Consider the following 27,596-nt stretch of genomic DNA (forward strand, 5'->3'; position numbering starts at 1 on the left):
CTGTTGCATTTCTGCCTGCTGCAGTGCAGCTGTTCAAAGGAGCTCTCCCGTGCCCACAACCCTCCAGGCGAGGGGGTGCCTCATGTGGAGATCCACCCCCCGCCCTCTCAATATGTGTGTGTGTGTTTGATAACAAACCAGCGTGAGAGGCGGGAGATGCCCGCCAGGCGGGCAGGAGGAAGCCGTAGGCCGCGCTTCGCCCTCGCCCAGCCCAGCCCAGCCCAGCCCGGCCCCAGCTGAGCGGCGAGGAGGAGGAGCCTCCCACTCCGGAGCCGAGGCCCGACTAGAGAGGCGTCAAGATGGCGGCGTCCGTTGAGCTGGACTTGCAGCCCCTGAGCCTGGAGTCGCTGCCCACGGACCCGCTGCTGCTCGTCCTCAGCTTCCTGGATTACAGGGACCTCATGAGGTGCGGGGAGCCCGGCGGGGCTTAATGCGAGGAGCTGGCGGGGCAGGGCGGCGCTCCCGGGGCTGCCTTTCGCTTCCCTTTGCAGCGCCCACCATGGGGAAATGGGGAGGAAGAGGAGGAGGGTGGCGGCTGCTGCTGCTGCCGCCTTCTCGGGGGAAGAGAGGGCCATGGCGAGCCGTCTCCTTCCACCACCACCACCACCCAAAAAACCCCATCAATGGCGGGGTTGCGCGTGCAGGAAACAATCTCCATGGAGAAGCTCCCGAATGGGAGGGAAGAGTAGGGGGTGCGAGACTTGGGTTAAGCCGAGTGGGGAAATGGGGCGAGGGATATCCCATAGCCCTGGGTATGGGAGCTGGGGCGATGGCCCTGTCTGTGGGGAAGCAGCCCCCCATCTCTCTCCCGCCGCCCCCCATCCCCCTGCAAGAGCTCCTGGTGCTCTGGGCTGCTCTGCATTACACATTTCTGGAGAGGCTCCTGCCTTGGGTCCCAAGTGCATTCAAGAAGCCTTCCAAGCTGGCCCTGCGCTGATAGACAGGTTTTCTTTCACCACAGCGCGGCTGTGTCAACAGGTGCTTGCTCTGGGCAACGTGCTCGAAGCGAGCCCTGCCCTAGTGACACCACATGGTGGATGCTTAAAATCCTCTCGATGGCAGAGAAATATATTGATAAGGTTTATGATATGGGGCGTGTGTCTTCCTTTGTGCAAGGTAGCTGGGGGCTGGACTTGATTGAGCGCCACAAGCTTAGGGCTAACTAGGTGATATGTGCATGTAACCATCTCCTGACATTTTTATTAAAAATAAATAAAAAGTAACCCTCTCCTGACAAAAAGTAGCCACAGTGTGCTGTCCTTATCAGGTAGCAAAATGTAGGAGGTAAAATTAAGCCTTTCCTTTTCTACTTCTTTAAACTCAGAATTCCCAGGCTGCTTTTCCACATGCAATAGAAAATGTATTGGCTCCCATATATTTTCCCTTAAGAAGTGGCCAGAGAAGAAAAGTAGCCCCTCTCCATTCCTCTGGTTAAAATTGAAGCCTGCTGAGGCTTCTTCTCACTTACAGCAAAATCACCAGCTTATTTTTTCTGGGAGATGCATTTATGTCTAGTTTGGCCCTTGACTGCACATACTTTAGATCACTGACAATGCAGCTTGGAAGTGGAACCTTTTAGTTTGAGCCAAGCTTGCAAAGTGCTGAGAGTGAGTTGTTTTGTTAATGTCTGATCATGAAAGCATAGTAAAAGTTTGACATGTTCTGCATTCCTTGCAATTCACCTTGCATTCACTTCCAGAATGTTTCTATGACCCTCCGTGTCAAAACCTGAGATAATCATGGAGCCAAAATAGATGGACCTCTCCCCTATGGGAGTTCCATATATTAATATAAAATGGACTTAAAAAGAAAAACCCTTTGTTTTACTCTCCTTTGAGTCTGCCTTGCATTAATTACTTATTTCTGGAATTATTTATTGGGGGGGGGCACAAAAAGTAGTAGGCAGTTTTTTAGACCTTTTAAAGACAAAATCCTAAAATTCTAATTAACCCTTATATTTGCAGCCATACCACAATTATGTACACTCAAAAATATTCACTAAGCAACTTCAGCTATTAAAAAGAACTTAAAAGAAGATCAGCTTTATGTTCGTGTAGGATTGATAACCTCTGTGGACATCCTGATGCTAAATGGGAAAAGCAGCTTTTGACTGTTGTCAGTGCTGTTTGGAATTGTCAGTCCAGGCTTAATCAAAAAACCATGTTTGTGAAATGCTGACTCATATTTTGGGAGCTCATCTGCAAATTGCACCAGTGATGGTCTTTCTTAAATAAAGGATTTTGTCAACTTGAGCTCAGTTCCCATAGAGATGTAGACTGGAAAAAATCTTAACATAAAAGGCTTGGAAGAAGAAGGTTTTCAATAGGTTCTGGAAAGACAGCATTGACAACACTGCACCTGTCTAATATTTAGCTGGGGTGAATACTAAAGGCCAGAATCCTACATAGTGAGAAATGAACCTTCTTATAAGCTGGTGTCTGCAGGAGGCCCTCACCTTTAGAGCACAATGACAATGTTTGACAATATCCACCTACACTGTGCAGCTTCCAAAGGGATGGACATTCAAAATGTTCCTCCACATCTGTGTCCCCAAACACATCCCAGACCTACTGGTCAACTTAGCATGACTGATCAGGGGAGCAGATCACCAGCTCACTGATAGAACTAGAAAATTTTGGACGGCTTAAAAGCATAAAAAGCAAAGTGAGCATACACATGTGCAACATTACTGGGTTTATGTTACCATGATGTTGCCTCCCATATATGTCACAAGCAGTACAATTCAAACAATTTATACCAAATAGGTTTCTGAACATACAGTTGAACAAACTCTAATTTAACTTGCTCTTCCTGAAGTAGTGATTATGACATGAATGGAATCTCCTGCCTAGAGAGTAGGTGAAAAACCAAAGCTTAATTTTCTCCCTCGCCCTCTACAGAGGGGCTAGGGTATTTTAAAAATTTTTTAGCTCTTGCTCTCTACCTTTCTCATATTCATCATACCAAGTTGGAAGCTAATGCCCTAACTTAGAGAACTCTAGTTATTTGAAAATTTGGTCCGTATCCAGCCCATTACCAAATCCAAGCACCAGCCCAGTTCCTGAACAGTCTCACTTGATTCTGATGAAATAAACAAAGCTGAATGTCATCAACATACTGATGACTCCTCTCTAAATTGTCTTCTGATCTCACCCAGCAGCTTCATACAGATGCTAAAGAGCATGGGGTGGGGCACAAAATGAAAGTGTCCAGAATCCCACAACACAGCTGCCATGGAGAAAATGTACAAAAGTGTGGGTTAATTTAGAGAATTGAGTCTTAAAGATAATTGTGAAATCATGTGTCAAATTTAACTTTAAAAACTGGAAATTCTTCAGCATTTCTGTACAAAGTACAAGTGTAATCATTACTGAACCTAGTTTTAGTCTTGACTTGTAGAGAAATTTAAACTGACTTTGTATTTGCAGCTGCTGTTGCGTAAGCCGTAGATTAAATCAGTTTTCAAGTCATGATCCACTGTGGAGGAGGCACTGTAAGAAATACTGGCTTTTGTCTGAGTAAGTATGGCTAGTGCTTAATTTACATAAAATGAGAAAATTATTCAGTTGTGTTACCAGTTTTCTGTCTGGTAAATTTACAATTTTTGTAGACTACTTCTTGGATTAAAAGTTGTGTGCATTAAAAAATAAATTTTGAAATAGCTGGAAAAGTATGCAAGTATCAGCTCAATATGAAATAAACTGTTAGTAAATAAAAGCTTCTTCCTGCAAAGATTCTGGGTGGTGCTGATTCTCCAGTAGATATACTAGAACAGCTTAGCTTGTCCAAGTTGTAGCGTACTTCTATGACAAATGATGCAATATTCCTATCCCATAGGTTTTAATTGGAAGCTAATTGGATAGCAGAAAATGGAATGTTGGTGTTTGAGTTTGAAACTTGGATTAATTGCTGCTCATTTTGACACACAGTCACTTTTACAGGTTTCCTTATTAAAGCATGCATGAAAATTCACATGGCTCTATTCCCACCCCCAATTTTGCTGGCCAGCTCTATGTTTCTTATGCATAAACATTCTTTATTCACACCTGTAGCAAAGCCTTGACTGTTTTTGTGACATCCTCTAGAATGAATTCATAAATCATTAGCCAATTATCAGAATGATATTTAGCTTTCCCTTTTGTAAAATCTTATTTATGTAAAATATTATGCAATTATGAGGCTTTTTCTTCCTTCCTGCTTTTTTGTGTGCAGATTATTAAAAATTAAATACAAGTCCAGTTGAATTTTTTAAATGGGATAGTTAAACACTTATGTAAATCCTGCCCATTGAACTGTAATCCAAACTTCTGAACTGGAATTTACCTTAAAAAATTGAAAATTAGCAAATGGGGGGGTACAAAGAGTGCAAAAATGCATATATGCAATATTCTTACTACTTATTGCTGCTTAGATTATTTTTTTTATCTTTTCAGAGCTGAGAAATCTCGGAGCTGGAAAGCAATCTTTATAGATACGTATGCTGATCTCGGAAGGTATATTCAAATTTATGCTACACTTAAAAAGGCCTGGGATGATTTAGAAAAATATCTGTTTCAGCGTTGTCCTCGGATGATTACTTCTTTGAAAGGTATTGTTTATAAGTTTGCTGTTTTATACAACTTAAGTTGTACTTGAATTTTCTCTCTCTCCAGAGTTATTGTTTTAAATCAGTGTCAAGTGCCACTTAATGAACACCCCAGATCATTTAACTATTGCCAACATGCTTGTTAAGCTGAGAACAGCTCTGTCTTCCCCCTTTTTTATTTTAGCCTTCTTTGTGTGAAACACAATAAATTGTGCTTAGCTGTCAATCTGGCATAGTGATCTAGAACAGAAAAAGGAAAACCAAATGGACCTTGATTGCATAATATAGTAATGAGTGTGGTACTGTTCACAAACTGTTAAGTACTGTATCTGTAAACATGATGAAATTAAAGGAAAGCTTAAGGACCTGATTTGTAGTGGGTTTTCTGACTTTGATTTGAATCGGTGCTAGACAGGCAAAACACTATTGAATTTTGCATTTTTATTTTTGTTAATTCTAATTCCCAGTTTTGTACAAAGGCAAAAGTGCAGCAACAATAGAGTTAATTTTGAAGAAGTGGATTTGAAAAGCACACACTGTGAGATTTGAGGAATGGTTTGAACAATATATTCTTACCCCTGAATCTTTCCATTAATCATTCAGCAACTGGTTTGGTGAGGGTGGGGGTAGAGATGCTCCTTAAAACACCAAAATGGGGTCCATGTGTATGGATCTTTTCCCAGAGGTCTCACTGCTTTTCTGGAAATCTGAGAAGATTATGGGGGGAAAGGAGAATCCCTTTCAGCTGCACTGAATTTCAAAGAGGTTTGCAAAGCAGCTATATATCTCCATCTTACAGGCTTCTGCAAATTTGGGAGCAACAGGAAGCCTTAACCCTAAATTCAGAGTTTTTTAGAAAATACACACACACACACACACACACACACACACATATATATAATTTCATTGTACTTTGCACACTAATGAAGTGCCAAAATGTTTTTCAAAGCCTCAGTATCAGGTCTTCCACCCCCACTTCTCAGAGGAGCCTCTTCAAATGACACCCACCTCCCAGGTCTGGAACATGCCCTGCCCTTTTCCTGCCTTTCTTCTTCTAGGAAAGAAAAAACCCAATAATATGTGCTTTTAAAAGTTTAATCAGTGTGCTAGAGCAGATGTGCATTCATATCAAACAAAACCAAACATATATTGCAAGTGGTCTCTATTTATTTATTTATTTTTCTTTAGCAGCCAGTTTTAGAGCAGCTGTTTCGTTGTTCCTCTTTCCTTCACTATAGAGACATGCAAGGGGAATGTAACTCTCTAGTGCCAATTTAATTTCACTTGCAGCTGATAGCGTATCAGCATTACTAAAAACCCTAGAATGGAAGCAGCCACACTAGGTGAGAATGATTATTACTGTAGGTTTTGGAATACATGAATCTCTTTTGGGATTACGAAAAGTTGGACACGACTAAACAACAACAACAACAAACATTAACACATGCCATTTTCTCTCTTATATGGCCCTTGAAAATTATTCTCCTCCTGAGTAATAGTTGGCAAATATTTTAGCCACAAATTGCATAGGGCAGGGGGATCAGACAAAAACTGCTTCTGAGTCTGGATCCAGTCTACAGACTACTAGTTGGCCTTCCTTGTTTTACAGCAGTGTGTCCCTATTCAAATTATATGCTGTGGCTTGAATCAAGACAGACTTCTATCTCTGGTTTGTCTTTAAAAGAAGCCTACCCCTTTGGAGTGCATAGGTGTTTTCCAAAAGCAAAAGACATTATGCTTTTTGTGTAGTGTTTCTGACATAAGTATTAATGTCTGTTTCAGAGAAAGTAAACTGTGAAGAAGCCCTAGGAAAATATATGATTCTAAACACAGTTGTCACACTTGCTGACTTGAATGGGGCTTGCTAAAGAGGTTTTAACATCATGTCTTAAATAACTTACTGCAAAATGCATTGTTTATATTGTCTGGAGATAATCTGCTAAATGGTGTAGTTTTTGAATGCTCACAGAGAGTGTTCGGGAGGAAGATCTGGATGCCGTGGAAGCACAAATTGGTTGCAAACTCCCTGATGACTATAGATGTTCATTTCGGATCCATAATGGACAGAAGCTAGTCGTTCCAGGGTGAGAAACTAATGTTAACTGTCATTGCTAATTGGCAGTCGGCTGCTACGTAAGCTTGCACATACTTGAAATTTGTATCTTCCTATGGTTAATAATGTTTTCCCCCTTTTTTCTGTCTTCACAAAGGTTGATGGGAAGCATGGCACTTTCCAATCACTATCGCTCTGAAGATTTGCTGGACATTGACACAGCAGCCGGTGGTTTTCAGCAGCGGCTAGGACTGAAACAGTGCCTCCCCTTAACATTTTGCATCCACACTGGATTGAGTCAGTACATGGCTCTGGAAAGCGTGGAGGGCCGCAATAGTTACGAGATCTTCTACCAATGCCCAGTAAGAAAGACTTGTAAATAGACACTATAGGCAACACTAATGCTACTCATTCTCTTCAGTAGATGAAATTGATGCAGTATATGTGTGTAGAACGTTTTTAAAAATCTAAAATCAGCTGTCTTTCATCTGTGAGCTAACTCCCACCATTCACAACAGACCACATAAATGTTCAAACGTTCTAACTTGTGAAGGAAAGGGGCTTTTAAATGGCAGCAATTGCTATAATTGCCATGAGGGAAGTGAAAGCTGATCATTAGGACCTGGAGCTGAGAGACAGGCAAAGCAGGGCTGCTAGTAAAGAAGCTGGGGATGTGATGATGGGGAAGGAGGATCTTGCAAGTTGATTAGAGGTCTGCCTCCAAAAAAATTGGCTTCATACAAATGTGTCTAGACTCTAGTGCATAAAAATCAAACTTCACACTTTGAAATAATAGTAAGATGTTGATTAACAGTGCATTGGGGGGGGAATCAAAGCACCCTATTGTTGATAGTGGTACATAAAACACCAATTTGGTTTTTAGCTACAGGAAGGGCCATAACTAAGTATAACTTCTGAAAGCTATCTAATAAATATTTTTCTTTTTCCTTTAAAGGATCAAATGGCCCGCAATCCATCTGCAATTGATATGTTTATTACAGGTAAAAGTATTTTGGAACTTAAATGGGAAACAATTTAGAGAAGCCAGTATGAATTGGAATATGTCTGGAACTTTATCCACTTACCTCAACATGCAGCGTTTGCTCATTCTAGATCTTTTGCACATTAGGGGACAAACTATATGTTAAACTGTGATCACGTGTAATATTGCAAGACATTGGAGAGTGTTAGAAGCAGAGAAGGAAAGTATGTGTAACCCTTCAGGTGCTAGAATCCAAATCATATCTCTTGAACTCTACCCCCACAAGTTCTGTATTTGCAAGTTAAGTTTGGGCACTAGCACTGTATCTAAAAGCAGCCAGGTGGTAGAAGATAAGAGCACATCCTTTCACTTCACTTCCATTCTCTGGCTTGGAGTGCCCTCTCTTGAGAGGGAGAAGGAAAAATCAAATCTTGGTTGCATTTGTTTGGCATTGCAATATGAGGTTTTGCTTGTTAAATTTTGCTGATACTCTCGGCTTCCGCAACATTATTTTTTTTTACAGTTGCAGAGGGGTAGCAAAATATTAAAAGCTCACAAAAAAAATTTGAAAAGAATAGTGCCTGTACTTTTTGCTTATTGTTTCTAGAAAGGAACTATAGTTACTTCCATTTGTTTTAAATGAAAGATGGGAAGCTAGGGATTATAGTTCAATGTGATGGTGGTGGGGGCTCTGAATTAGAGTAACAGCAAGTCTAGGAACCCTGGATGTCACTTCTCCACTGCAAAGTGATGGGATGATGTGCAGGGAAGAAGTAGGTGTTAGAGGAGTGCTTCCTCCTGGGTTTCCCAGGTGCATGTTTGCTGCATTGGCTGGGGAAAGCACTTGGTGAGAGGATTATGCAGCCCCTAACAGCCAGCTCATGCAAATTGCCTTTCATCCCACCTTTCTGCCTTGTCTTAGAGAAGTAGCAATCATGGTTTCTCAAGCTTGCATTTTCTGCAGTTCTTGTAGCTCAGTTTTTGAGCAAAGCAACAGCAGTAACACCATCAGACCCTCTGTTTCATAAACCTGTCATATGTAATTGAGGCATAATTACCTTTCAAAGGTTACAGCAAATCAAAAATAGCACGCTCAGAGGATCAAGGATGGGAATGGCATTGGGAAGGGAAGTTTAACAAATGGAACCATCTATGCACACACATCTCTCAAAGCTTTTTATTTGTGTTTTGCGTTGGGAGGAATGATGGTTTATTTGTATTTTAAAAATGAGCCAGATTCAATTAAATAGTTGTACCAGTATAGTTGTACCAAATAGAGACCCAGTGTGATGTGTCCCCTAGCACAAAAGGGCTCCTCCTTTCTTCTTCCCCTGTGCTCTTCCAGTTGACTCTGGGGGAGGGGAGTCAGGAAAAATAATCCCAGAACAATATGCGGAGCAAGAAGGGGGGAAATCACTCCGTCTGGTAAGAGGAGATGTTTGCTGATACTGAGATATTGAATTCCTCCTACTATCCTGCTAAACGTAACAATGCATTTAATTCTATCTATAGTGAAATGAAGCTTCTTAGTGCATTGGAAAATTGAATGAGGCAAGCTGATCTGTAAGGAAGCATGGCAAACAATTGCGAACTTCCTCTTTCTCCCCTGCCCCAGTTTTATTCAGACTTCTGAGTTCTGGTCTTAGATGAATGAGCAGCTTCTGCTTGCCTAGTCCTAAACCTCAGCACTCTAGTGCTTTAGTGCCTTTTCACATACTTGAGACTGCTAATGGTCAGAGCTAGGTGACCACCACCTAGGAGGTCTGAACTGTTCTTTCTTTTCTTTTCTTTTCTTTTCTTTTCTTTTCTTTTCTTTTCTTTTCTTTTGTGTCATAGCATATGTAATTAGCATACTGGCCTTTTTATGACCTTGTAAAATGTTTCTCCCCCTTTGCCATTAGGTAGCTCCTATTTGGAATGGTTCACCTCCTATGTAAACAATGTAGTATCAGGCGGCTATCCCATCATCAGAGACCAGATTTTCAGGTATTACGGCTTCAGTTTACAATCTATGGTATCTTATTAAGACAAAATGTAATAATCTTAAACTTGTAACAAAAATAAATTACCATCTTATAATATTTATTAGACATTTATGTGAGAATGAGGTAGTAAAGCAAAGCACACTTATTATTTACAATAATAACATTGTAACATTAGCAATACATTTGCACTATGTTCTGCAAAAACAGATATAGTCTAAATGGCATTAAGCAGGTGCAGAGAATGCCTTCTCTTATTAAGGAGAGAAATAGATTCTTAATGCACAAATTGTAAGGTGAAAGTTGGTTTTATACAAATGAATTTGTCAGTATTTGCTTACAAGATAATGCCTTTTTCTTTATTTGCTAGATACGTTCATGACAAGAGATGCGTGGCAACAACAGGAGATATTACTGTCTCTGTCTCCACATCTTTTCTACCTGAACTCAGTTCTGTACATCCACCTCACTATTTCTTTACTTACAGAATCAGGTAGGAGCAGTAAACCAATGCTGGTTTTATCAATGTGTTACTGACACGTCTTGAAGCTTTTTTTGCTCACTGGCAAAATTCTAAACTACCTAAAATATAAACTAGCCCTCCCCAAAATCACAATTTATCAGTGAGAGATAAAAAGTAAGAAAGGAAAAATGTTGAATGCTTTTTACAATACTGCACCGAAGTTCATTCTTTGCTTTTGACTTCCTTTTCTGTAGTGTTCTATAGAACGTATTCTTTTTCTTACATGTGTTCAATTATGTTTTTTCCTGTGTAACAATTACAGTATCCAGATCTTCCCCCTTAGGGTAGTATTTCTTGGACAGTCAAATTGCTACATTGTGTCAGAGAAAAACATGACTCTTATGCCCCTGCTAATGAGTGTTGTTTGTAATGTGGTCAGATGAGTGTCACAACTATTTCCTTCCACCTCTCAAGGCCCTAAAACAGTTAAAATATTCTGGATAATATTTTAAGGAAGGTAATAGTGTTTTGGATGGTGCTTTTGCTCTCTCACTAAAATGAGTATTTTGCATAATTTGCCAGAATTGAGATGTCCAAAGATGCTCTTCCAGAGAAGGCTTGTCAGCTAGACAGTCGGTACTGGAGAATAACCAATGCCAAAGGTGATGTGGAGGAGGTGCAAGGTCCTGGAGTAGTAGGTAAGGAATATTTAAAGAATGTAACTGTTTTAAAAACAACAACAACAAATGCAGAGTGCAGTTAGAGGAACCTTAATCCTTTTCTTCCTAGCCATGATCCCAATACTGTATAAGCAACCATCGCTGTCCCCGCTGTGTGGCAATTACACTTAAAAAAAAAGGTTTCTTTGTTGCAAGTGCAACATCACTGAGGAACCACTGAAAAAGAAGCATGCAACAGTGGAATGAAGACAAAATAGACATTCTCTCCTTTCCCTGCAACAGCACAGGGAGAGGGAATGAAGGAGGGGAAGTCTTTCTACCCTTTTCCCTCCTCCTCCTCCTCCTCCTCCTGCTGCTTCCTTCAGCAAGAAGGGGGGGAGAAGGAAGGGGAGAAACATGTGAGGTGGGCAGTGGCATCAGAACAAGAGGATGGCTACCAGACTTACTCACCTGCTTCCTTGGGCTGCCTGCTCACTCGTTCTGTCTTCCTGCCTGCCTGGGCCACAAACCTGCTGCCTATCAACAAGCCCTGCAAACTGCAGCATGGCAGCACCCTTACAATTTTATACTAATTTTATACTAATAGTAATCTATACTATTATAGATTAAAATCTATAAATTACTTGCTCTTTCTTTCTTCAAAGTCTGTAGCACTATTCTAAGGGCCAAACTACACATTACAATAAACATGCTGTCTAAAAAGCGTGCTTAAACTGCCAATTTTATTTGGGCGGAGTCAATAGCTTTGAGGCACTGAAACTTGCTCTCGGTGTAAATTTGAGCCCAGCTTTTGGTGAAAAACACTCCCTCATGGTTGATAAACTGCCCCCATATATATGCTGTTTGCTGTATAAATATCACATTTGAGGGCGAATAGTCAAGAGGGTAGGTTTGTTTTTTGTCAGGAAAGTGGTATGGGGCCTGTATTGGAACCAGTCTTGTGGCTGTACAGTGGACGCTCGGGTTGTGAACGTGATCTGTGCGGGAGGCACGTCCGCAACCCACAGTGTTCGCAACCCGCAGCACCGCATCTGCGGGTCGCAATTCAGCACTTCTGCGCATGCACAAGCGCCAAAACCCGAAAGTAACCCATTCCAATACTTCTGGGTTCGGCATGGTGTGCAACCCGAAAACGCACAACCTGAAGCATCTGTAACCCGAGGTATGACCGTATTTCTTTTAGAAATAAAAGTGACTAGTTGTAAGCACACTTTTTTAAAAAGTTCATTGCAATGTTAAGTTTGATCCTAATTGAAGTATTTTTGGTTCCAGAGGTTGAAGTCCTCTGTTAACTTTGTTTCTACAGGAGAATTTCCCATAATCAGCCCTGGTCGGGTTTATGAATATACCAGCTGTACGACATTTGCCACTACTTCAGGGTACATGGAAGGATACTATACATTCCATTGTCTCTACTATAAAGACAGATTTTTTAATGTTACCATTCCTAGATTTCATATGGTTTGCCCAACATTCAAAATATCTACAGCACGCATGGTAAGTTAAAATTGATGTTTTTAGGCCTTAACTCTTCTCTTTGGTTTCCAGAAAACAACTGGATTTTGTGTTTAAATATAAATAGTGATCTCCTTTTTGCATAAAACTAGGTTAATAGCTGTTAGAAGCTATAAGATGAGTAAAGTAAAAAAAATACTTTACCTAGTTTAAAAATGTATGCGCTCAAGTATCATACTTGCTTCTTTATCAGTTATGAGCAAAAAAATGTAGTGAGTGGATAGATAACAACTTCCTCATATATGGGATTATGAAATGTGTATACAGGTCCTGGAACATTTGGGAAAAGCCCAAGTAGTAAAATGTCTTTTCTGACTGCTTGTTTTGTTGTTGTTGTTTGCTTTGCCTTGTTTTTTGGGTAATATTCAGTTTGGGGAAGAACAAATATATTAGATATATTAACCATTCGATATTGCCTACATATTATATAACTGCGCTGCTATTTATGTGCTAAATGAATAACATAAATAAGTGGGAACTTATTGTTGGATAGAAACATTATTTTGTCTTATATTTAGTTACAGCAGATCATTTGTTCTGTTTTGCTTGTTCAACCTTTGTCCATGTTGTCAACAGACACATTATGTGCCTTCTCTTGAAAATTGTTTTAACATTGTTTTCCACAAATGACAGGGGTTAGGACACTTTTAAGCATTTTAAGCTATTGTCAGAATACATGTTTTTTTTAGAAGAGTGTTTGGATGGGCATTCCACTTTTTAAAACGCACTGTGTCTGCTTGGATATCTTATTTTACAATTGAGCCTTCAACTGCTCTTACTGAAAAAAACCTGTAGATGGAACATGGGACTTACTTTTAATTAGAAATATTTATAGACTGCCTTTATGAGTAGAACTTTTTGGCTTACACGCAAGTAAAAAGTATTCAGTGGTAATATGATAAAATACCATTTGTACTGGATTCAAATTCAGTTTGTCCAAAATACACTTAGCAGACAAATCATGTTATATCTTGGCTCCTTTTCTGTAAAATGAGAGTAGCATGGCCTTCCTATAGAGTGTTATGAAGTCCAATGATATAAGGCTGTTAAGCACTTTACACAATTGGAATAGGTACGTTTAGTACATTCTCCCAAGTGTTGTGTGTGCTACAATTTGCTTATAATGCGTGAAATCCAACAGTGTAAGCACACTTGCACAAACTCCCCTTCCTTTTCTTTCTTGCTACTGCTCCCTGCATGCCCCCAGAATCTGTTGTGTCCAGTAGCATTGTTTTGGATCTTGCCCAATGCCTACTAAAGAATCAAAGAAGTGTCCTACTGTCTAATGTGTAATATATACAGTAACATAATGCTATCTTGAATGGCTATGACAGGAATTTCAGCCCAGTCCCAGGCTTTCTGTTGGGTAACAAGCTGTTGGAGACCAGACATAGTTGTATAAATGCCATAAAAACAACAAGAGATGTTAAAGTATTTTACTTTTTCTATGATAATCATTGATCTTTTTGTTTGTTTAATGCAGCTTGAGAAACATGATCACATTTAGTTGGGGTAGTTTTGCAAGGAAACTTTGTCAAAAAGCTTACCTATATTACTTCTGCTCCTGCATTTAGGAAACCAATCATAACGAATGTGCTATGGATGAAGACGAAGACTCAACAGATACTGATGAATATGAAGATAGACGCAGAATTCTGGACATCCCTGTTCCTTCTGGACGTGGGCGTTGTCCACGTCAAACCTGAGCAAACTTCCAGAAAAACAAAACAAAGACCTCTTCTCTCTGCAGAAAGTATTTCTGTGGAAGATACCATGTAAAAATATTTCTGAATATTAAGTCATTATTTGGCAGAGGAGCAACTAGAATGAGTGCTGGTTCTGGCTTGTTGCATCTGAGCAGATTATACAAACAGGGTTCTCTTTTGTCATGTGTTTGCTTCTTGAGAGAGAATATGTCGGGTAGAGGTGGGAATACAGTAGTGTGGTGAGCTTTATTCTTCCAAACAGCTTTGCAGTTTGAAGGTAGTCATTGTACATTTAAACTTCCTTAAAACCAGAATGCTGCTGCCTGTTTTCTTTCTGTTCCTTTTTTTAAATTAAAGCAAACAAAATGAAAAATTAGGCATGTCATTTTCACAATGATTTTGTATTACTATTTCATCTCTTGTCATACGTGAATGAAATAACTGAAGTTAAATCTGTATAGCCATTGGGACAAATATGTATGTTTTTAATGGGACATTCTGAAATGTTTGAAAGGGAGCTGGTCTAATGTTTTAAATCTTGCATCATGCGCCTTTTGGAACATGGAATATGCATATTACCTACTGCATTTCTTCATTTATTATACAGTATAATATAAATATGTAAATAGCTTGATTTTCCTCTTCAAATGCCATTTAACTATTGTGATACGTGATTAGAATTTCAAGTATAAACATGTTTTCTTGAACACTAAATGGTTTTCTTTATAAATGTCTCACTAAAAATGAAGAGAACTTGAAATAAGTCATAACTGGAACATTTACATTGATGGGTATTACTATATACCCTTCACTGATAGTGTGGCCCAGATGTTCCTCAGCATGATATATAATTGGGTTTTACCAACTTGTCACTTGGTGCACAAGATGGGGGGGAGTAAAAAGAAAAGTAAAATTCATAATTAAGAAAATATCAAATTGATACTCCTAGCTGAAGTAAACTGCAACTATAATTTTCAAAAAGAGTGAACTTGTTACATTGTGGAAAGGGTTTGAATTTTCTCAAGTGCCATAGTTGTATAATAATTTATTGTAGGGTTTGTATTATACATTCACAGCATAGTTTACAGCAAAGGGAATCCAGGCAAAGTCAGGATGTAAACAGTTTTTTAAAGTATTCACTTGTTCTGAAAATATTTTAATTAGCTTTTTAAACCCCCCCCCCTTTGGCTAGGACAAAAACAATACTTATCGCAGATGGTGATTTGGGAAAGGGGGTTGAAATAAACCAGCATCTCTGATTTGTTTTCCCCCTTGTGATTACAGGAAGGAGCAAAGCAGCCATGATCAGTTTATTTATGATGCGGTTTACCATGGCATGCAATCAAGGCCTATAAGACCCATTCCTCCTATGAGATGACACTTTTACTGAGGCTAGATAACTTCAGTAATCCTCATGCGAGGAGGTTTAAGATACTCCCCTATATACATTTCTATACATGTCAGTTGAATGCTAAACTTCAGGAGGAAGTAAGCTCTACGGAAACTCACTGTATGTAGTAAACCTGACGGTGCTGAAGTCCATACTATTCCCAGTTCCCATGAAAGGTTGAAATAACTGCATAAAGCCAACTTGAGAAGGGTTTGAAGTTTATATGCCCAGGGACCTTTATACAGTACCGTGGAACCTCGGTTTACGAATGCCGCAGACCCATCTGGAACGGATTAATTCACTTTCCATTACTTTCAATGGGAAAGTTCGCTTCAGTTTATGAACGCTTCAGTTTATGAACAGACTTCTGGAACCAATTACACCCATGCTTCGGGTTAAGTACGCTTCAGGTTGAGTACTCCGCGGACCCGTCTGGAATGGATTAATCCACTTTCCATTACTTTCAATGGGAAAGTTCGCTTCAGTTTATGAACGCTTCAGTTTAAGTACTCCATGGACTGTCTGGAACAGATTAAATCCACTTTCCATTACTTTCAATGGGAAAGTTCGCTTCAGTTCATGAACGCTTCAGTTTCTGAACAGACTTCCGGAACCAATTGTGTTCATAAACCGAGGTACCACTGTATACGCTTTAGGTTACCTCATGTCATCCTTATCTCTCAAGCCCTGTAGGTACAGTGTTTCTCCTAAAATAAGATGGGCCTACAAAATAAGACATGGCAGGCTTTTCACAAGTTGATTAAATATAAGACATACCCCAAAAATAAGCCGGGGGGGAGCAGGTCTGCCAAGGAAAGGAAGGCATTGAAGCGCCTTCGGAAGAGCCGGCAAGAGGCAACAGCACACTTGCTGGCGACCACCTTCTTTTCATGCCGCTTGCAGTGGCCGTCTCCGCCGCCGTGCTTTGGGGCTTGGTGCGTACCCACAGCCACCTCCACAGCCCCTGGGATTACTGTCGCTGCAGCCACGCTCCTGGGCGCTCTCACTGTGTTTTGCGGGGGTGGGAGCTGTTTCGGGGAGCACAACACAGCGCAAAGAGCCTGGTGAGAGGCAGCTGCGGCTGCACGTGAAGCCCGGGATCTGCGTGGGCGACTGGGATTACCGTTGCTGCAGCCGCGCTCCTGGGCGCTCTCGGCACTTCCCCTGCGGCTGCCTCACTGTGTTTTGCGGGGGTGGGAGCCGCTTCGGGGAGCACAGCGCAGCGCGAAGAGCCTGGTGAGGGGCGGCTGCAGGTGAAGCCCGGGATCTGCGTGGGCGACTGGGGGCGAGCGCCCTGAGCGCTGCGGCGGTGGCGAAGAGGCGCCCGATCAGCTGAGAGGCGGGCTTCACCTGCAGCCGCAGCTGCCTCTCACCAGACTCTTCACGCTGCGCTGTGCTCCCCGAAGCGGCTCCCACCCCCGCAAAACACAGTGAGGCGGCACGCAAATGGGAGGGCCGGAACCCCGCTGAGCTTCGCAGCTCCGCAGTATTATTATTGTGCTTTGTTACAAGGGTAGCCTTGCCATTTTTATTTTCTGCTCCCAGGCTCTCAACAGGTCCCGCGCGGTGCACTGCTGCCAGCTCTCACCGGGTTGGGGCTCGGCGCAGCATGCTGTTGCCAGCTCCCGCTCGAAAAAATTAGACATCCCCTAAAAATAAACCGTGGTGTGTTTTTTTTGGAGGAAAAATAAATATAAGACGTGTCTTATTTTAGGAGAAACACGGTAAGTGTTCTTGAAGTTCCTTGAATATCAGAAGCTAGCATCCCATTTGATATATACCATGTGCCTTGCTCTCTATCCTTTCTGGAAGCGAGGATATATATGTTAAAAAAATAAGCTTTCCAATCTGGATAAAAAGGTCTCTGGTGATGTAGGTGTTGTATTGTTTTCAAATACATACAGTATTCAGAACCAGTTTGTTCTCAGTGTGGAGGCAGCGTTTAGCCTAATTAGTCTTAATTCTCAAAGCCCTTCAAGTTGGAAAAAAAAGTCCTTTCCTCTACCTGTCCTGAATCGTCTTAATATTCAGCTTCGGTGGCTGGCCATGAGTTCTAGCGTTAGGAGGGAGAAAACCTTTTTTCTGCATCGACTTTCTTCGCACTTTGAAGCAAATTAAAACCCCACCGTGATGCCTCTCGCTCGCCTTTTCCCTGAACTAAAAAGTCCCCAGTGCTGCAGCCTTCCTCAAAGGGGAGCCGCTCTCCATCCCCTTCTTGGCTCGGGTGGCCTTACTCCGCACCCCAACCTCTCCCCAACTCTACAATATCCTTTTTGAGGGGAGGCAGCAATGTCTGCGGTTTTATTTCCAAGCCCAATTTGCTACCCCGACGGCGACGACCCCCTCAAGGCCTCCGCTACTCCTCCTGGTCGGCCGCTCCTATAGGACTGAGCAGAACAGGCCGAGCCCACTCCGCTCTGCCCTCTTTTCGCTTTTCCCTCTCGCTCTCTCCCATCATTGAAACACTTATATTTCGCTGCTCCGGCCGCTCTCCGCATTGCCGCAGACCAGCCTCGCCGCGCGGGAGGCGGAGCGTCCTGGTGCCCGAGAAGCGGCGCGCTCTTCTGGGCGCGAGAGAGAAACCGGCGGGCCAGGATTTTGCTGCAGAGGGATTGCGGCGGAGCGTCGAGCTGCGTGCAGGACGGTGAGCGGCGGGCCGGGCACTTGGTGCGTGAAGGGCCGGTTTCGAGGGCTCGCCCTCCGTTTTTTCCTTCAGGATTCGTCATTTAATCGCTTTAATCCCTCTTGGAAGGTGGGGGAAGGGACACCGCCCCCCCCCCGCGAGATGCCCAGAGCAGGCGGAGCAACTCGCTGGATCTCCGGAGAGGATAAGGATAGGGGCGAAATGAGCCTAGGCGAAGCAGGATGCATTTAGGGGTTAACTCTGCGGGGAAGGGCAGGAGACCAGGGAGCAGAGAGCAGTCTCTCCAACTAGGGCTGGGAGAGACCCCCTTCCCAAAAGACTGGGGAGCTGCTGCCGGCCAGTGTAGGCAATAGTCTACTGAGTTAGATGGGCGGGGTAAGGCAGCTTCAATCGCTTTGCCTGGCGGAGTGCCTAGTAAATCGCGGTGCTTTGGGTTGATAGATGGTGGGGGGGTCGCAACGGGATGTGTGGTGCGTGTGACGGGCGGGGGGTGTTGGGTGTGCATCTACTACATTAGACTTCCGTACTTTCTGCTGTGTCCGTTCAGAAGAAGGGATTCTTTTCAGCGGGTGCAGCTTTCCTAACCTTTGCCTCCCCATTGGCATGAGAAGGCGATCCTACCAAACAGCCCCGCCCCAAAGCGCCCTTCCTGTTGTCCGAGACCGTACTAACTAGGGTCTGTCCTCTTGCTGATCTCTGCGGGTCTCAAAGAGAATTCTCTCAGGATCGTGGAAAAAGCAGGTACTGTAGCTAAGACTGCAGAGGCAATGCTGAGAGATAAAGGATTGCTCTGCCTGCATCAAACCCCAGGTTCTGGTATCTGGTTCCCTTTCCCGTGATCTAAGGTCACCTGATACATTGCTGCTCCCCAATAATTCTAGCTTTGGTAACTAGCCAAATTAGGATCTTGTGTGTCTTTTAATAACCCCTCTTCTCTAGTCGAAATAAATTTAAAAATTAAAAAAAATGTCCAGTAGCACCTTAGAGACCAACTAAGTTTGTTCTGGCTATAAGCTTCCGTGTGCATGCACACTTCTTCAGATATCTTCAGATATCTGGCTATCTGAAGAAGTATGCATGCACAGAAAGCTTATACCCAGAACAAACTTAGTTGGTCTCTAAGGTGCTACTGGACAATTTTTAAAAAATTATTTATTTATTTCCCCTCTTCTCTGTTTAGTATGCCTGCCATGGTGCTGCTGCATAGTGATAGGAACTGCAGGGAGCTGGCCAAAGTTAATCAAGGCACTCATAAGAACTACCCTTCTTCACATTGTTTATGTTTTCTTCCCATTTAACTCACTTGCTTTTCCTAGTGTGAAAGTGCGGGTCGTTTTCTCTGAGAACACAAAATATCACTGAAACAAACAGTAATGGAATCTCCTAGAGGCATTGCTCTTGGTGAGCCAAACTGTATGTTTTTAGCATGTTAGAAGGCAGAGTTCCCGCCCCAAAAAAATTGTGTTCCAAGTGGGAGTTGGTAGCAGGCTGTAAAATGAGTTCAAAATAACAACAACAAGTCTGCAGCTGTATCCACCCACATGGCATGTTTGGAGCTGAGGACTTTGGCTGAGGGGGTATGTATGATATGTTACGGCTCTGCAATGTAGTCCACTTTATTTTAGAAAATACGATACGAATTTTATACTATTCAAAATTCAATACTGTATGCACAGAAACGTAATCTAGAGTTAGAAGGGACCTCAAGAGTCATCTAGTCATGCAGTGCAGGAATCCTATCTAAATCAGTTATATGTTTAAGACTGGCATCTGAAAAGATCTGTATAAATAAGGTGCCAAATGAATATCTACCCTCAGGTTTGCAGGAGCAGCAGCAGCAGCAGCTAGTAACATCTGGATATCCAAAACATCCAACGTCTTCAGTACTGATAGAAATTCATTCAGAATATTTTGGTAGCTGTTCTTTCTTTCCATCAGGTTGTTAAAAAATTATGTTTGGACCGCCTCACCTTTCAAAACAAGTGAGAGCATTAGCAAATCGAAATACAGAAGGCATTTTTTTTAATGAAGTCTAGGACTACTTTATTGCATATGCTTCTAAAAAGGGAATATCATTGTCAGCCACCATCAACACATGGAATGTTGTGGAAGGATATACTGCGAGGAACTCAAGGTGAAGCAGACCAAGAATGGCTGGACACTTGACTTGACACCATGTTCACATCACTGCTTGGATTACAGGGCAGTTGATAACACTGCATATTGTACTTACACTCTAATTTGTTTTGGTTTGCTTACTTGTTCAGTTAAAGAATTAACAATAAAAATGGAACAGCAACAAACAACAACAACAAATCACAAGTCTGTACACTTGGCCATCTTCAAAGTGGAAACATACCAAAAACCTCTTAGAGAACATACTCAAATGCCACCAATCCCTCAGCATATGATCCTGAAACTGCAAGGGTACAAGTGCTCTGGAGGGCAGAACCCGAACCAATGGATCCAAATGTCATGAAAGGAGATTCTGGCGAAACATCAGAAAGAACTTTCTGACATTTAAAGCTGTCAGCAGTGCAATGGACTCTTTCGGAAGGTGGTAGACTCTCCTTTGCTGGAGGTTTTTAAGGAGGGATTGGATGGCCATCTTTCAGGGATTCTTAAGCTGTGATTCCTGCATTGTAAGGGGTTGGACTAGATGACCCCCAGGGTACCTTCCAACTGTACAGTTCTATGATTCTAAGTACTGTATTGTAAAATACAAACCTGGGAAAGGGATCTTGATTGCAGCCCTCCATCATGCAACTTAACCGAAAGATGGGATGCTTAAGAGGAGACCTACCCAGAGAACAAGTGCACATCTGTGACAACAACCCACATTATGAAGAGTTAAATGCTTGCAAACTAGATCTGAAACAGATAGCTGGGTCGCTATTTGATGGAGAAGCTGTAAACCTCTCAGGAAGACATGATGGATACAAGCTTTTCTCATTGAAACCATCCCTACTCTCTCCTATAACCCACTGCAGGGCCATCTACTGCATGTAATGGTAGTATGAGCTGTATAATCTTCAAAATACACTTTAAAAAGCAATACATATAGTGCCTGTGTTATACGTTTTCTGCAGAAATGTGGATTGTATGAACAAACAGAAAATGTTTGGGAGCTGAAGTTTGGAACAGTCCAGCTTGCTGATTTCTCTGGCTGCTGTTTTAGGATTATTGCCACTATTACCATTGAGCTTGAAGTATTAAAGTGCCAGCCAACCATTTTCCTCCACTCTGTCTCTTTCTGCAGTTCTCCTTTCCTATTTCTCTTTTCAAGCTGACTCAGTATTTTCGGTTGCTGAGCATACTCAGTTCTTCATGGGCTGGGCTGGACTTGGGTTGTTTCCCCCCTATTAGGTTTTCTTTTTAAAATGTTTTTGTACGTGTTTTTCCAAACCTCCTGCAGGGTCCACAGAACATGCTGCTACCTGCTTCTTTTCCAGTGCAGCCTATAAATAAATAAATAGTAAAATCTTTTTAAAATGTGTAACATAATTTAATTTGAAAACAGCACCATTATCAAAATAGAGTTCCCGGGAAGCTATGGAAGCTATGACTGTTAAAACTGATTAATGCTATGACTGTTAAAACTCCCTTTAGTGGAAGGGAGGGGTGTATTAGTGGGGGGGGGGGGAAATAATGTAAGAAGGTAACTTTGTTCATTTGCCTCCTTGTCAAGGCTCATTTGATTTTTCTCTCTCTTAGAGGCTAATAACAGCTTTAGATGGGAGGCTTTGACTGGAGAAAACAAATTATGGGCATGGCCCCAGTCTCATGTGTGTTTCTGTTTCTAGACTTCAGGGGAGCCATGGACAAAATGAACAGTATTCTGCTTACAATATTCATTATTGCAACTGTGTCCTGCAGTTCTGGTAGGTATCTGCCTTGAAGCTCCTTGAAGGGAGTGGCTCAGTGATGTAAATTTGATGGAAACCTATAGAAAATTTTCAGTTTCTATTGTATCTGTTCAAGTGCTATACAGAATACAGAACTGATGTGAACATAGTAGTTGGCATGCAGTTAACCAGAAGGAATTTTAAAGCCTGAGAGGAGAAGATGGGGGTGGTGGTGGTTCTGAACAACATGCAACCTAGCAAGCATTTTGTGCAGTCCTTTGGTGGAGGTGTCCACCAAATAATTGCTTTGTTGGTAAACTTTGAATTATTATTCTGTATTTAATGCGCAGTCTAGGAAACACAGCAGGATAGTCAGTGCAAACATAATAAATAGTGGTGTAGTAGTGACCTATCAGGTGCTTAACACATATGCTTGGATTTACATATCCTATGTGCAGGCACCAAAAATGGCAAATTTGCTTAGTTCCATCATACATGGCAGGTGGGTTTCTTTGATGTAGTCAGTCAGGAATCAACATGGCACAGAGCAGGCACAAGGAACCCATATCTCTCCAGCTGCTTTCTCTCCAGCTCCCGTCTTCACTGACCATTGGGCTATGCTGCCTAGGGCTGATAGGAGCTGGCAGCATCTGGAGGCTATAGGTAATCCATCTCTGGAAGATGATTTCACAGCAATTAGTGGAAACAGGTAGAGTTGGATGGCAGTTGAGGCGGAATGTTCCACCATATCTGCCTGGATATTCCACATAATGGACAATTTGTTTTTAGATGTCAAATTACTGTTGTCTAATTCATAATGCAGATGCACTTAAGCCTATTGATTTCTTAAGACTGAACTCTCAACAGGAGCCAAAAGCTGCCCAGTTCAATCCTTTGTCCAGTAGGGGGCTCTTCCTCTCTACAGTATTTGTCTCATTGCCTACTACAGTACTGTGTCAAAGTGATCCAAGTTGGACAGGAGAGTAGATTTCCTTGAGTTCTTTAGTTGAATCCTTGATCAATTAAAAAAAACAAAAACCCTGCCTTTAAAAATGTCCTATATAAGGTCCGTAAAAACAAAAAGTATTTTACACTTTATTCTTGGAGACGGTAAAGCAACAACAAAAGCAAAAAAGAAACTTTTGGCATAGTGATCAAAGCAGTGATGTGTCGTGAGCTTTCCTTTTACCAAAAATCGAATTGGGTTCTGAAGCGACAGCTGCTCAGGTGAGCTCGAGGTCCCCAAATCTTACTCTAGCCACAAACTATTTAAGTGGCATTAGGAAAGCTGCCATACTCTCTCCCCTCCTCCTCCAATATTCATTATGATGTGAGTAATCATATTGGCCTAATGTTTGTTTATTGGGCAGTATACGTAAAATACTTTAAATTATCGTGCTATATAGATATTTCGTTAGTTTAACAAAATCTCCCTTTGTATCTCAGGCTATGCACTCCGATGTTACACTTGCGAACAAAGCCCCTTCCTGTGTAGGACAAACCTTACCTGTAGCTATGAAGAAGATGCTTGCTTGCAAATTAGGTTTGGTATGTATAATATGCAGCAATATATCAGTCTCACTCTTGGTTTGAGTGTCTTTTGCAGCACAATCCTATACTACTAATAAGCCCTTTTTGAACATTTTCCAACTCTATGCTCTGCTTTTTGAGATGAGGAAATCTGTGCTCTGTCTACACAGTGTGCAAAGTGCAGCTGCACCACAGATTTGCATAGTGGCATTATATGAGAAGTCCTTTTCTCAGAAATCCCGTTTCATACAATCATCCTTTGCGGCCCAGTTTGCTGCATCCCTTAAGCCAGGCTTCCTCAACCTCGGCCCTCCAGATTTTTTTAAACTACAATTCCCAGCATCTCTGACCACTGGTCCTGCTAGCTAGGGATCATGGGAGTTGTAGGCCAAAAACATCTGGAGGGCCGAGGTTGAGGAAGCCTAGCTTAATGCTATATTATATTTTTACATATCTGCTTCTTTCTTTTGTATAATTTAATTCCAATGTTTAGGGTTTCTTTCTTTTTTTAAAGAAGTGGTTTGTTTTTGAGATGGAATAGAAGCTAGGAGTGGCATGATAATTTGATGTAGATGATTTATCTGCTTGACATGGGATGCGGGCAAAAGCTACCTGTATTTAGTGCACTAAAGCAGCCCCTTCTGTGAACAGGAGTCCTTCCGTTCCGTTCACAAAAGAGCAACTCAAGATCCACTCCAATATTCAATAGGATTATACCCTACATCTGTGCAAGATGGGGCAACTACTGCAAAGTACTGAGACATTTGGTTATTTTTTTTTAAAGCTCCCATATTTACCATATTTACCATATTATAAGTTATGGTATCCTCATAAAGTTATCAAATTAGCAGCTTTTGTTCAACATTGGTTCTTTTTTTAAAAAAAAAATTCAACAGAAAGCAAACTTATTTTAAGCTGTCAAGGTTTCAATTGCTTATTTTGGGGTGTAATTTTTCTTTTTTCTTTTTTTACAGTGCATTTGAGAACCTATAGCTGCTGGAAAATGTCGCAGTGTACCACAGAACAAGTTGCCAATTACTTTAACGCTGACAGTTTTAGATTCCTTTGCTGCCAAAGAGATCTCTGCAACAAAAGTTTAAACACCATGATCAGTACAGTTCCTCTAGCCATTTCTGCAATGACTGTGATTTGGATGATGTTCCTGTGATATGGAGGTTTTAAAAAATGTGTTGTCTATACACATCACACATTCCCATCCTTTTTTTAGTTGATATGTCTGCAGCATTTGGAAAAGGGGTGCATTGTCTTAAACCAGAAAAGTATTCAGATATACAAAAGAGAAGGAGTTGCCAGGAAAGGTTAAAATCCCCTTTTCAGATAACTTGGAAAACACTCCTGAATGAGAGAAACCCGTTCTGTAACATAATGTTCTCAGTCAGTGTATTCTGATGTCTTTTAGCAACTGAGCCACCTCCATGGTTCTTAGGGCTGGTCAGCAGCCATTGGAGGGGGGGGGGAGGCTGCTTCAACCTGCTCCAGATGGCAGTTCTTATGTAGAAACAAACACCTTCTTTCTTAGTTATCTGGAATCTTTCCTACCCAATGCTTGCAGAGATGAAAAGAGAACTGTATGTAAAGAGCCATCTACTTAATGGACCTAATACACGTAAATCATCCCTATTTGTACGGCACATTACATTTCTAGGTGCTTGATGGCAAAGCAGAGGCATTCCCAATAAAATCAAAAGTAAGTCAGCAAGAAAAAAAATTGACACCAACACATGGCGCTTACTGGCTTAGACTAGCATCCAAACCCCCTTGGCACCAGGCTAGGGGAGGTTCAGACTGGGCAGCAGTGTTTCTCTGCCTAGCTCTGCCAGTGATTCCAAAATCCCTCTGCTAGTGCAGAGCTTTTCATTCTGCCTGCTGAATGGGTGGACAGAAGTACTACTGGTGGGATTCTCACCAGTGGTAGGCCACAGTAAGCCCCAAAATTGGGCATTCTGGCAGGAGCAGAGCCAGCTGGGATCCTCATTTGATGGCATCGGGCCCAATCTGGGCCTGCTTGCTGCTTCCGTCTGGCACGCAGCAGTTTGCCCCCCCCACCCCCCCTTCCATCTTGACTGACATAAGCGACAGGGCAATGGATGCCATGGTGGCTTCGCCAGTCCATCTCAGTCCATTGCTGCCTTCTCAGCCTCTTTATCTTGCCCTCAGGACTCTCCCTATCTTTGCTCCATGCCTTCCTTGAAGCTGGAATGGGTCCTTGACCTGTGATAATGCCTCCTGCTTCCTTCGATGGAAATGATGTGCATAGAAGCCTGCCCTATAAAGAAAAGGATTGTGTCTGCTGATCACTTTGGTCTCTAGCCCTGCTCACCATTGACATGCTGTCCCTGGAAGGAGAAAATTCAGCCCTTGGTCCATGGGCATAGCCAGGATTTTTGTTGGGAGGGGCAGGCCTTTTGTTGGAGGGAGCAGAACCTCAGTTAACTATGTATTTTTATTGATTTAGGGGGGCAGCTGCCCCCTCTTGGCTACACCCATGCCTTGGTCTGAAAAGAATATACCCTGACCCTTTCTTAGACTGTAGGTCAACTAGATTCACAGGCAGCTTGTGTTGATGACAATGTTGTTGGTACTGTAGTTTGATTTGGTCAAAGTCATATATGAACATCTGGAGCGATGTTGAGTAATCTGCCTCTGCTCAGCTTTCAAATGCTAAAACACTACAACAAAATGCTTGTATCATTGTTTCATTTTCAGAAGCCTTGCTATAAACGTGTAGTAGCCTATATCTGCTGTTTGAACACTTACTTCCTGATCCTTATAGCACACTTACATGAAATTCCCTCATATAGCAATGAAGCTTACCTTCAGGAAGTGCGTTTAGAATTGCAGCCTAATGACATTTCAACTTTGAGTTTAGTGTGAAGACTTTGTCCAATGAGGAGAGACTCTTTATACTGTAATCAGATGTGAAACGCATGAGCCTACTATTAGCTGGTATATATGACGGCCTATAGTTATTACTCTTTCTATAGTCATTCAAGAAACAGATGCACTTCTTGCCATGTTTATTTCAACTGCCAATATACTACTAGCATTGCAATAAATACAGTTACTGTGAATAATGCTTATATACTATGTATATAGCAGGGGTGGTGAATCTGTGGCCCTCTGGATGTTGTTGAATTCCAGTTCCCATTATTCCTGACCAGTGGCCATGCTTGTTGGGACTGATGGTGTAACAACTTCAGGGCAGCCACAGGTTCTTGATCCCTGCTATAAAAAGCACACTGGCTTTGTTTACAATTACGCCCACTGAATAGACAGCAGCTACTTTTTATAATTCTTCTTTCTTCTGCAATAGTTTTCCATGCATTGGTCTTCCATGTTATTTGTGTGTGTGTGTGTGTGTGTGTGTGTGTGTATCCTTTCAGGTGGTAATGGGCTAGTTGTGGGGACAAAAAGCTCTCCCTCCCCACACAAAAAAACCTTTAGTTGCTGTTAACTTTCACTCCAGGGTAGCACATATCTAATTTTCAGCCGTTGTACGCAGATAGTGCCACATTTTCCATTTATACACTATACATGCTTCATCAACATGGATTTGTTAAACAAACTGTTCAATCACTTGGAACATGACTGGTGATGGTTCTTTTTTAAATCAACAACTATAAAACAGTAAATAAAACACACCTCTGTGTAATGTGTGGTTGTTTGGAAATTAGGAACATAAGAAGCTGCCTTCTATGCAGCCTTAGCAATGGTCTATATAGCTCGGCACCAACTTCCCCCAACCTGGGGCCATCCAAATGTTTTAGATTACAACTCTTGTCAGTCCCATATAGCCCAGGCAAAATTCAGAAATGATGGGTAATCCAAAACATCTGGATGGACTAGGTTGGGAAAATAAAAAAATTCCTTCAGTAGCACCTTAAAGACCAACTAAGTTTTTATTTTGGTATGAGCTTTCGTGTGCATGCACACTTCTTCAGATATTTTGGTACATATCTTGGTATCTGAAGAAGTGTGCATGCACAAGAAAGCTCATACCAAAATAAAAACTTATTTGGTCTTTAAGGTGCTACTGAAGGAATTTTTTTATTTTGCTTCGACTCAGACCAACATGGCTACCTACGTACCTGTAACTAGGTTGGGAAAGGATGTCATATAGAGGAGGGAGAAAGGTTGTTTTCTGCTGCTCCAGAGAAGCGGGTGTCCAGGGGTGACACCTGTATGCAAAACAGATTTTCT

At 41.8% G+C, this 27,596-nt stretch overlaps 2 protein-coding genes across 2 annotated transcripts; both read left to right on the plus strand.

Annotated features, from left to right (window-relative positions):
• Positions 1 to 247: 247 nt before the first annotated feature.
• On the plus strand, positions 248 to 15,109 carry FBXO3 (F-box protein 3). Its single transcript, XM_035116658.2, has 11 exons — positions 248 to 406; positions 3,429 to 3,518; positions 4,434 to 4,588; positions 6,555 to 6,669; positions 6,796 to 7,000; positions 7,594 to 7,639; positions 9,522 to 9,606; positions 9,973 to 10,095; positions 10,648 to 10,763; positions 12,052 to 12,242; positions 13,835 to 15,109. Exons 1-11 carry the CDS (start codon positions 300 to 302, stop codon positions 13,964 to 13,966), a joined length of 1,365 nt encoding a protein of 454 aa, XP_034972549.1. The 5' UTR covers positions 248 to 299; the 3' UTR covers positions 13,967 to 15,109.
• A 2,711-nt stretch (positions 15,110 to 17,820) lies between these two features.
• On the plus strand, positions 17,821 to 27,172 carry LOC118085714 (CD59 glycoprotein). The gene is made up of 4 exons (XM_035116672.2): positions 17,821 to 18,000; positions 21,804 to 21,881; positions 23,292 to 23,393; positions 24,350 to 27,172. The coding sequence occupies exons 2-4, from the start codon at positions 21,818 to 21,820 to the stop codon at positions 24,541 to 24,543; spliced, it is 360 nt and encodes a 119-aa protein (XP_034972563.1). The 5' UTR covers positions 17,821 to 18,000; positions 21,804 to 21,817; the 3' UTR covers positions 24,544 to 27,172.
• Positions 27,173 to 27,596: the final 424 nt, after the last annotated feature.

Source organism: Zootoca vivipara, chromosome 1 (assembly GCF_963506605.1).
Source record: "Zootoca vivipara chromosome 1, rZooViv1.1, whole genome shotgun sequence".
Classification (NCBI taxonomy): domain Eukaryota; kingdom Metazoa; phylum Chordata; class Lepidosauria; order Squamata; family Lacertidae; genus Zootoca; species Zootoca vivipara.

Bases quoted from the DNA above. Each gene is read 5' to 3' on its own strand.
- LOC118085714 (XM_035116672.2), top strand. From the start codon at position 21,818: ATGGACAAAATGAACAGTATTCTGCTTACAATATTCATTATTGCAACT. The intron at 21,882-23,291 runs GTAGGTATCTGC...TTTGTATCTCAG, and splicing joins AACTGTGTCCTGCAGTTCTG to GCTATGCACTCCGATGTTAC. The intron at 23,394-24,349 runs GTATGTATAATA...CTTTTTTTACAG, and splicing joins TTGCTTGCAAATTAGGTTTG to TGCATTTGAGAACCTATAGC.
- FBXO3 (XM_035116658.2), top strand. From the start codon at position 300: ATGGCGGCGTCCGTTGAGCTGGACTTGCAGCCCCTGAGCCTGGAGTCG. The intron at 3,519-4,433 runs GTAAGTATGGCT...TTATCTTTTCAG, and splicing joins AAATACTGGCTTTTGTCTGA to AGCTGAGAAATCTCGGAGCT. The intron at 7,640-9,521 runs GTAAAAGTATTT...CTTTGCCATTAG, and splicing joins AATTGATATGTTTATTACAG to GTAGCTCCTATTTGGAATGG.